Below are 9,769 nucleotides of genomic sequence, written 5' to 3'. Positions count from 1 at the left end.
GGCTGGGGATTCAAACCCGCCACCTTAGGTGTATGTGGCTGGTGCCTTAGCTGCTGGAGCCACAGGCGCCAAGCCAACTCATCACTGCCTTTTTCAAACTTGGGGAACTTAGACCTTAGAGGCTCAGTGTTCTGGCTTGGTGGCCCCTCACCCACCACATACCTTGGTCAGGTATCTGATCACAGGCTCCATAAGGCCTGAATCACCCTTGCCAGCTGCCACACAGCTGAGCTCCAGGTGCAGGAGGGTGCAGGCAGGCAGGCTCTGCAGGACCCGGGCCAGAGTAGAGGAACCCAGGGCATTATAGGACAGGGACAAGGTCTTCAGGTGCTTGGCATCTATAATGGGGCCAGAACCTGTCAGCCCCATGTGGCCATCCCCTTGCCCCCACCTATATTTCTGGGTCCAGACCCACAGGACCCCTTTGGAGAAACTGTTATCCTTAAAATTTTATGTGTAGGGGCAAAGGCACTCACTCAAGTTCTCCTAGCAGGGGAGGGGCAGGACCAAACGCAGGAGCCCAACTCCTCCCCACCATTTCTGGGTTCCTCATCCACTCGACCCACCCAAGATAGTCCTGGGCCAGGGTGTGTGCACAGTGGGGTGAGGGGGTGCTTCTCCCACAGAACACTCAGGGCTGGGGGAGCACAAGCCCTGTGGTGTGTCCTGAGAATAGCCCAGGAGGAATAAGCAGGAGATGCCCCAGAGTCCAGGCGGACCCAGCACCCATGTGAGCGTCTGTGTGCTCCCAGAGCCAGCCCCAGCATCCCAGGCCCCTTTTTGTTCATATGACCCCTGAGTCCCTCAACATCCTGGGGTCAGGGAGTAGACCAGGAGTACTAGGTCAGCCCACCTTGGAAGGCGTTCCCCAGAGCTGCCCCATGGCTCAGGAAGAAGCTGGAGCCGAAGGTACAGGCCTGCAGGTGCAGGGTGCTGAGCAAGGGGCAGGCCTGCAGGAGGGAGGCCAGGGCTTGGCCACAGTTGTCCCCCAAGGGGTTCATGCTCAAGTCCAGTTCCTCTAAGTTCTGTGGAAGACAATGGCTGGGAATTGAGCCTCCATTCCCCCTCAGAGGCTAGCTATGCTGGGAGTCAAGGTAGGATCCTCCCACCAGCTAGGCCCTCCCACTGGCCAGTTCTTAATCACTGCAGCCTGCCGGTGCCTGGCTGATGGGAAAACTGATGCTGATGGCCCACTGCTCCCTGTGTCTACCTGCAAGGCAGCTTGGCCTGGGAGGCCTGTGGCAAGTTGACGCAGGCCTTCGGGGCCCAGGTGGTTGGAGGAGAGGTCGAGCAGGGCCAGGTTGGGCATGGTGCCCACAGCAGCCAGCAACTCAGCAGCACACCCATCCCCTAGCCGATTCCCTGCCAGGCGCAGCTCCCGGAGAGTTGTGTGTAGCTTGAGGGCCCGCAGCAGCGGTGTGAGCTGAGCCTGGTACAGGCCCAGAGAACAGGCGCTGAACGTGGGGCTTGAGCCCTGGTGCTCCACAGCCTGCAGCACCTGTGGATGCTCCCCTGGGAGGGAGGGATGTGGTATCATGGGACCAGAGCTTGCCCTTTCTGCCCTCTGAATCCTGGAGGCTAAGCCAAAGATGTCCCTTCTCACTAGCCCAGGGAGCTGCCAAGCAGAGGCCCTACAGAGGCCACTCCCACAAGCCTGTGGGCCTGATCACCGCCATATCTCATAATCCCCAAGAAGCTTCCCTGGCAGCTTGCAGCCCACATCAGACTCCTCCAGGGGCCTGGTGTTGTGGCTTTGGTGACTTTATGCCACCTGCCTGGCAGGGGGGACAGGGCCATCTTCCCCCATCCCCATCCATAGCACTCAGCAGGACCAGGTGAGGTGCCCCATACATTCGAGGCTTACAGACCTGGCAGGAAGGGCGAGTAGGGCCCTCTGCACAGGCCTCCTGGCACAGCCTCACCCAGAAACCATGGGTCTCTAAGCCCTCACCTTGTCCTAGGCTCTGGCAAGCCCTACTGTAGCGGTCAGCCAATGGTGGGAGGTCCCATGATGTGACTTCAGCCAACACCTAGAAAGCACTGGTGGTCAGCAACTCCAGGATGCCTGGTGCCTGAGGCACTTGGGCCTGCTGCTCACCTCATCATTGCTCTGCAGCACATCACGGATGGGGTCCTGTGGGGCCAGCAGGGCTCCCTCCTTCCGTAGGGTGAGCCTTGGTAGCAGCCCACAGGTCTGGTAATAGCGCTGGGCCGCTTGCTCAGCCAGCCAAGCCACAGTGTGGGCCTCACTGCTATGAGAGTAGGCAGAATGCTGAGCCCCCACACACAGCCTGGGTGACACCTCTGGGTCCTTGCATTGGCAGCTCCCTCCTCCCCTGGAGGCAGACTCCATCCTGTCCTGGCAGCCCAGCACACCACCAACTCCTCTGGCCATTGTTGGGGCTTATAGGGCCTGCTGGCCATGCTTGTGCAGGGCATCCTCACCTAGGACTCAGCCCAGCTGCCAGCAGCCTGGCGCTCAATGGTGGGGCACCACTTCCTATGGGGCCCTTGCAACACAACCCCCCTCGTGTGCACACATGAAGATGTCCAGGCCTCTGCCATGGCCTCATTAGCACTGGGCTGCCAGGAGGGTAGAGGAGACTAGGGGTGGGAGAGGGCTGGTAATGCCTTACCTGTATGGGACAGGAATGAGGAAGAGATTATCTTGAACTTGAACTCGAACCCGGAGAGGAGGAGGTAGGACTGAACCCTGGCAGGTGGGGGTCGGGGACAGGTTAAATCAGGTAGACAGAGGCCCCTACCCCAACCTGCCCTGAGTAGGGGAACTGGCCTTGTTCTCAGCTTGAATACCTACCGAGGGCTGGCCTACTGTAGGACTGTCCCCACTGGGCCCTAAGTCCCTGGGGAAACTTGGGCTCCCCGGGCACTCTAAAGCCAAGCTGCTGTCTCCTGCCTGGACAGGTGCAGTCCAACTCCTGATGCAGGGCAGGTGGGCCTGCTCAGCCCAGGCCTGGGGCCTGACAAGGCGGGCCTCAGCATCTGACCCTGAGGCCTTGGGCCTGATGCTCTCCCTGCTGCTCTGGGAACAGGGCTGGCGGCTACGGGTCAGAGGTACATCAAGCTCCAGCCAGTCTCGAGCCAGGTCCTCCTCAGTGACAAGTGCCATATGGAGGGCAGAAGCTTCCCTCTGGCCCCAAAGTGGACCAGGCCCCAGGTGGTGGCTCTGGGAATTGCCCACACTTCCAATGGCTGTCTCGCTGGTGCCCACTGTGGCTGCCTCCCTGCTGCTGGCAGAACACCGAGGCCTCTTTTGGGATGGCCATGGGGCCCCCACGACATCCTCGTCCTCTGAGCTGCTGCTAGCTGGCCCATGCCTGCTCCTCCGAGGCCTGACCCCAGCCGGCGCTGTCTGCCCTGGGGAGACACTGGCACAGAACTGATAGAACTCTGGGGGTTTCAAGGTGTGAGAAGGGAGTTCTGGACAGGGGCTTAGGGGAGGAGAGGTCTCAGGGTCAAACAGATGGTTACATGGAAGCGTCCGCAGGCCCTGGGAGTTGAGGGGCTCTGTGGGGAGAGAATCCATCATGAATGAGACAGAGGCTCTCAGGAAGAGCATGATGTCCCTAGGCAGAGGGGACCCTGCTTGCCTTGGCCCGAGGAGGCTGCCTGGAGCAGCCGTTCCATGGCTCTGGCCTTCTGCCGTGTCTCAAGGTCCAAGTCTCCATGGTACAGCTTCACCCACTGCTGCAGCGTCTCCAGTGGGCTGAGGCCCTGTGTGGCATCCAGCTCAGCAGGGCAGGGTACATACCCCCATAGCCCTCGCCTGCTGTGCCTATCAGGCTCACCTTCTTGGTTCGGAGGGTGATGGATGCCCCCCGCTTAATGAGCAACTCAGCCACCTCAAAGTGGCCACAATTGAGAGCGTCGTGCAGAGGTGTGATGCCCTCACATCCCTGGCCACCTGGGTCATCCACTGTAGCCCCATGGTCCAGCAGGAAACGGACAATCTCTGTGTGCCAGGATACGTCAGCCCAGCTCCCAATGCTCCGCCCAGGCCTCCTCACCCCATGCTCCCCTTGCAGTGCGCCACATCCTGTCTGCTCCCTGTTTACCCAGATGCCCGTAGTTGCAGGCCTCGTGCAGTGGTGTCCAGCCACAATAGTCCCGAGGGTTTAGAGGGTGGCCCTGTGACCAAGGACGGGGGAAGCTTGGCCCTGCATGCCCTGCAGCCTGGCTCCCATCTTAAGAACTATGGGGCTTGAGGTGCCCTCAAGACTTTGGTCCAAAAGCTCTGAGTAGGCCCCACAAGTTCATCCCTTGGCCAGGTCCCCACCCCCCAGCCCTACGTCTCATTTCCCCAGACTGAGCTCAGTACATCATCCAGCCGCCAAGCCTGCCCCGTCCCCCTGGACGGTGTGTCCAGAGGGCTTGGGCCAAGAAAAGTGTATCAAGGTCTCAGTCTGTGGGCTGCCCCCATCCTGGCCAGCCCAGCAATAGCACAGACAAGGTATCATGTACTAGGCCCCTCAGACCTGCTTCAAAGATGAAGCAGCTAAGAGAGTCCTCAGGGAGGCCATGCTCAACCAAATCCATGCTGCTTTACAAAGCTTCCTCCTGCCTGGCATGGCAGCTCACCTGTCCCACGAGGTCCTGGACACGGCGCAATTGGCCCTCGATACAGGCTCGGTGCAGCAGGGTCTCTCCCACATCATTGCGTCGGTTCCACTGTGGGCATAGCCACCCAAGACAAGGGCAGAGGTGTGAAGGGCCAGGTGGCACTGCTGAGCCCTGAGATGGGATAGAGGCAGGGTGCTGCCTTTACCTTGTTCACCTTCTGTCGACCCAGGCGGACCTGCAGCTCCTCCTCCTCCTCCAGTGGCTGGGATGGGTCCTCAGTGTCCTCCTCTGGAATACAGCGAAGGCCACCGCCCCAGGTGGGCCCATGGGAGATGAGCATCAGAGCTCCACCTCGCTGGCCTCCAGGGCCTCACTGTCCACCATACTGCTAGACCCCCACAGCAGCAGACCAAGCAGAGCACGCTAGGGGCCCTCAGCCCAGTGGGCAAAGCTGAGGAGGTGGGCCCCGCATGGACCACTGGCCCCCCTGAACCTGCTGAAGGCCTATATCCACTCACAATCTCTCTGCCTACAGGGCACACCCCCTCACCTTCTGCCCCCTCCTTATGGGGCACCACCCACCCCAATGCCCTTATCTGCGCATGGCTCTCCCACCCTGCACACAGACCCCACATCTCTTACCCAGGGCCTTGCCAGGACGTGCTGCTATCCTCCAAGCTAGGCACATATATGCTCATATTCCACCTGGGCAGACACCCCACTCTGCCCCTCTCCTGGTATATCTCACCAGACCCCTCCTTGCCATGCTGTCTGATCCCTGCCTGCCATTGCTCTTCTCACACCAACTCCTTCCCCAGCCCCTCAGTGCTCCCTGCTGACTGAGTGGTGCTCCCTGGCATGCTGGTCCTTGATACACCCTCACTACCTTGCCACCTGCACCTATGTACCAGCCACATCCATCCTGACCCCTTCTCTAAGGTATGGCCTCAACTTTTTCAGGTTTTAGAGGCCCCTTGAGTTCAAGGTGGACATTGCACCTATCCTGGAAGGCACCCAGCCCCTTGTACAGGCTCCCATACCCACCACTCAGCCACCAACCATGTCTGGGCATTGCCCTTCCTTCCCTACCTACATGAGATGGCTTCAGTTTAAGCCCTACTCAACTAGTTCCTCACACCCTGTGTGCAGCTGACCATACCAGCATCAGGAAGAAAGCCTGCTGGGCATGGAGGATGCTAGTGCCCTAAGCTCCTCCCAAGGGCAACCAAGGGCCTCTATGTTGCACCCTGTTCTACCTCCCCTGTTGGCACTTGTGCCTCTACTGGGCTGTGTGCCCAAGCTCTGACCCTGCTCCCCTCCCAGGTTTCCTACAGGTTTCAACCTGCCTTTGCTCCTTGCATGTCACCACCCTCCTCTTTCCACTCCCATGGATGCACTAGCCACCCTGCTGCCCGACATAAGCCCTAAGCAGAGCACCATCATCCTGCCCCAGCCCAGCATGGGGTAGGGGAGTGCCAGGTGCAGTGTCCAGCAGCCAAGGAGGTGTCCAGCCCTTACCACTCTCTGAAAGCTCCACCTCACTGGCCTCCAGGGCCTCACTGTCTGCTGCCTCCTCTTCTTCTCTCTCCTCCTCCTCATCTTCAGCCACACTCAGCTCTTGCAGTCTGGTTTCAGTCCCAGCGGCTTCCTGGGGCTGCAGCCTCAGCTGCACAGTATGGAGGTGCTGCAAGATCTGCCTCTGAGGAGCAGAGGGAAATCCTGCTCAGGCCTGGGGTCAAGGGATGCAGAGAAATGGAGACATGGGCAAGGAAGACAGGTAGGCTGCAAAGAACAGTGGCTTGCCGGGGGTCTAGTGTGGGTGGAGAAGGCTACTGCACCTGCAGCTGGGGCTGCTTGGCTTGGTGGGCGCAGCTGAGAGCCTCCTGGAAGCACGGGGCCAGCAGCTCGTAGGCATCACCAGCCTCCTCACGAGACAGTGCAATGTTGAGCCAGGTCTTGGATTCCTGGAATGGCAGAAGGAAAGATGAGGTCAATGACTGCCAGTCACCATATCCAGCTGGCTGCAGTCACAGCCTGGCTCCCACTTGCTGCCTGCATGACATAGGAACTTCCACCCTGGCTCCAGGATCCACCTCCCAACTGTTAGAAGCTGACAGTCCTGGGAAAGAGCTGCCTGTCCACTCCTACCGCCCAGGAACAGTAGTCTTGTTGCGAAGCAGTGGGAATAAACCCACACTGTGGGCAGGGAGCAGGGGCATGTCACCTCCAGGGGGTTGCCACCACGCAGCCTCAGCTCCTCTTCATAGTGGTGCACAGCCTGACGGTAGTCCTTCAGGTCCCCTAGTGTGGTGGCCAAGGACACATGGATGACAGCCAGCTCAGCCCCTGGTCTGTTCAGCAGCTCAGCCAGATGTAGCTGGGGAAGCAGTCCAGTGAGCCCCAGGCTGCCTGTGGACAGGCCGCTCACAATGCACTGATCCCTTCCTCCTATACTGCCAAGGGCCACATACCTGCTGCTGGTAGGCCGAGGCTGCCTTGGGGAAATCGCCTGCTTTGGAGAATAGGTCCCCGAGCTGCTCACAGGTGGCCATAGCACCCTGAGGGTCACTGTCCTCAGCTTCCTCTAGCTGTTGCTGCAGCTGGACCACTGCCAGCACTGTGGGAAGAGACTCGTGCCAGGGGCAGCATAGGAGACCCTGACCCTAGCTCTACCACCTGCCATCTTGTGCCCTTAGGCAACCCGCCTGTCCTTTCCACCCCTTCCCCGTCCCTCCACAAAGGGAATAATGGGAGAGTCTGCCTCCTTTGTGGGGTTATCTCCAGCTCAGAAAAATTAACAACATTAGTTAACAAGTTGGGACAGGGCCTGGCATGTAACACCAGTCACTACCATCGGTACTCTTGGGTCACACACATACCACTTGCTCTCCCATCCCATTAGATGGGGAGATGTTGTCTCTAGTTTGCTAACAAAGATGCTGCTTATGAGTGAAGACCCAGTCTCCCACCTGCCCTTCAATGTCCCTTGACAAACTGTGCTGTGAGTTCAGAGAAAACCAAGGCTCTCCTCCCAGTGTAAGTTGGCAGGCCTTCCCCTGCTTCCTAGAAACCAAAGTTGCACTTCTCCAAGGACACACACTCAGGCCTCCTCTGCTAAGGGCAAGGATGCCCTGCATACCCCCTCCCAGGAGATGGCCCTGCAGGCCTCTACCAGGCTCACCATACTTGAGGCTCTGGCAGACTGCTGCCCTCTGCACAGGCTTCTGGGAGCCCAGCCTATAGGCCTTCTTCAGGGCTCTTTTGGCAGCCAAAAAGTCCCCCAGATCTTGGAGGACCTGGGAAGTAAAAGAAGATGAGGTCTATACACTCTTCAAGGCCTGAGCCTGTTGGGGGCTGACCCAAGTGGTACAGAGCGTCTACCTGTGAGATTGCCACACAGCACTCGCTCTCCAAAAACCGCTGTCTCATAGCATGAGCACACTCCCGGGCCCCCTCCAGGCAGCGCATGGCCTGGGAGTGCTGCCCCCCACGCCAGTGGATGGTGCCCAGGTTGTAGCGGGCTCGGAACAGGTCCTCATACAGGTGGTTCTGCCTACAGGGAGCAGAGGTCACAGGTGCCCAGGACACTTAAGCTTTGGAACAGTGGAAGGCAGGTACCAGTGACTCAGGACAGCTGCCAACATGCAGGGAATGCTCAGCCAGCAATATCTGCTGATGCCTCATAGAGCCTTGACCTGCCAGGCTGCAGTCTCAGGGCCTAAACCAAGCCTGCCCTCTCCTACAACAAAGACCTGAGAGGCCTCTCTGCTAACAGAAGGTCCACAGGGCCAGGGCTGAGGCCCAGCCAGGCTGCCCACTCAGGAAGGTCCTATATTTCTTGCAGGAACATAGGATTCCACTCCCATGGAGGGCAGGACTCGGGCCTTACTCAGCAAGAAAGATGCTCTTCTTGAAGTAGTCGTGGCACAGAGCTGTCTGCTGCAGACTCTCGAAGGTAAGGCCCAGATTGAGGTAGAGCCGGGTCCTCATCTCATTCAGCTCTCTCTGGGCCAATGTCCCTGGAAGACATCCCCTCCAAGCACTTTGCCCACCTCCTCCCCACACGAGTTTATTCAGGCCCTGTTCAGGCCCACCCAGAGCCAGCACCCACTGTGTCAGCCAGGGGTGCTCCTGCAGGCAGAGTGCAAATGGGACAAAGTGGGACCCACTGGGCAGGCTGGGTGAGCACTGGGGTGGGCAGAGTAGTGCAGGGTTGGGTCCCTGGGGGCACCTACCTTCCAGTTTCTCATCCACAATAGCCAAGCTTTTCTCAAAGGCAGCCTGGGCCTGCAACAAGGCATCCCTAAGCTGGCAGTGGTCATAGATGTCCAGGTGGGTACGACCAATGGTAGCCCAGGCCCTCTGCAGTTCTGTGTGGTTGGACAGGGAATGGGCCAGCTCCAGGTATTGGTGCTGGTGCTGAACGTGGAGAGAAATCATCACCGTAAGCCCACCCACCCCAAACGAAACCCCTGTGTCTAGACTCCAGGAGATTCCCCAAAACCACAGGCCACACGTGCCCCTTCTGTATGCCAAAGGCTGTCTGTGGAGACAGCTGCTCTACACTGCAGCCAGCTAAAACCGTGGTAGGAGGATGACCAAGAGTAAGTAAATCCTGATCCCTCTCTCTCCAAAAACACAGCTAAAATCACGTGTTCACTGATGGTTTCTGGTGCGGGGGCGGGCGGGCACCTATTCCCCCCCGCAGTTCCAAAAAAGGCTGTGGTGTCCCCAGCAGAGGCCCTGAAGGTTAGCCTGTGTCCAGCCAGGTGCCTAATGGTGAAGATTCTGCCACCTTTCTCCCAAAGGGTCCCCAAGGCGTGGCAGCCGGAGGGCTGTGGTGTGGTCAGCGGCACCGCACACCTGCAGGGCGGCCGAGTAGTCCTCCATTTCTGCCAGGCGCTCTCCGATCTTGCGGTGGGCTACGGCGCAACCTAGGCGGTCGTCGGCGCTCTCTAGCAGCTGCAGCTCCTGCCGGTGCTCCTCCAAGGCCTCTGCGTAGCGGCCTAGTCACGGGCGGGGAAAGGGCACAGCACGACCTGGCCGGGCTGCGAGGGCGTGCGGGGCGACGCCTGCTCGGGAAGAGTCCGCTTGTCTCCCGCCCGCCCGGCCGGGACCCCCAGGCGGACGGGCGCGGGGTCGCACTTACCATGGCTGGCCAGGAGCTCCCCCAGCTGGTGGCAGCAGG

The 9,769-nt window shown here is 59.5% G+C and overlaps 1 protein-coding gene across 2 annotated transcripts in view; it reads right to left on the bottom strand.

Annotated features, from left to right (window-relative positions):
- TONSL (tonsoku like, DNA repair protein) overlaps positions 1-9,763 on the bottom strand; it is a 12,451-nt gene extending 2,688 nt beyond the window's left edge. The window contains exons 1-22 of one of the 2 annotated variants that reach the window (XM_003802358.3): positions 9,731-9,763; positions 9,445-9,587; positions 8,817-9,000; positions 8,471-8,600; positions 7,963-8,134; positions 7,763-7,877; positions 7,053-7,198; positions 6,806-6,958; positions 6,420-6,545; positions 6,100-6,280; positions 4,787-4,869; positions 4,600-4,689; positions 4,077-4,149; positions 3,810-3,973; positions 3,612-3,735; positions 2,819-3,528; positions 2,637-2,713; positions 2,099-2,252; positions 1,952-2,030; positions 1,211-1,512; positions 854-1,025; positions 163-338 (exon numbers count right to left, since the gene is read on the bottom strand). In XM_003802358.3, coding sequence (XP_003802406.2) covers positions 163-338; positions 854-1,025; positions 1,211-1,512; positions 1,952-2,030; positions 2,099-2,252; positions 2,637-2,713; positions 2,819-3,528; positions 3,612-3,735; positions 3,810-3,973; positions 4,077-4,149; positions 4,600-4,689; positions 4,787-4,869; positions 6,100-6,280; positions 6,420-6,545; positions 6,806-6,958; positions 7,053-7,198; positions 7,763-7,877; positions 7,963-8,134; positions 8,471-8,600; positions 8,817-9,000; positions 9,445-9,471 — 3,438 coding nt within the window. In that variant the 5' untranslated portion in view covers positions 9,472-9,587; positions 9,731-9,763. Of the gene's footprint in view, positions 1-162; positions 339-853; positions 1,026-1,210; positions 1,513-1,951; positions 2,031-2,098; positions 2,253-2,636; positions 2,714-2,818; positions 3,529-3,611; positions 3,736-3,809; positions 3,974-4,076; positions 4,150-4,599; positions 4,690-4,786; positions 4,870-6,099; positions 6,281-6,419; positions 6,546-6,805; positions 6,959-7,052; positions 7,199-7,762; positions 7,878-7,962; positions 8,135-8,470; positions 9,001-9,444; positions 9,588-9,730 lie in introns of both variants that reach the window. The other variant, XM_023508378.1, reaches the window with a different exon arrangement.
- Between the last annotated feature and the right edge of the window lie 6 nt (positions 9,764-9,769).

Source organism: Otolemur garnettii, unplaced genomic scaffold (genome assembly GCF_000181295.1).
Source record: "Otolemur garnettii isolate 467f Iridium unplaced genomic scaffold, OtoGar3 scaffold00245, whole genome shotgun sequence".
In the NCBI taxonomy this organism is placed as follows: domain Eukaryota; kingdom Metazoa; phylum Chordata; class Mammalia; order Primates; family Galagidae; genus Otolemur; species Otolemur garnettii.
This window is presented reverse-complemented; position numbering and strand designations above follow the sequence as displayed.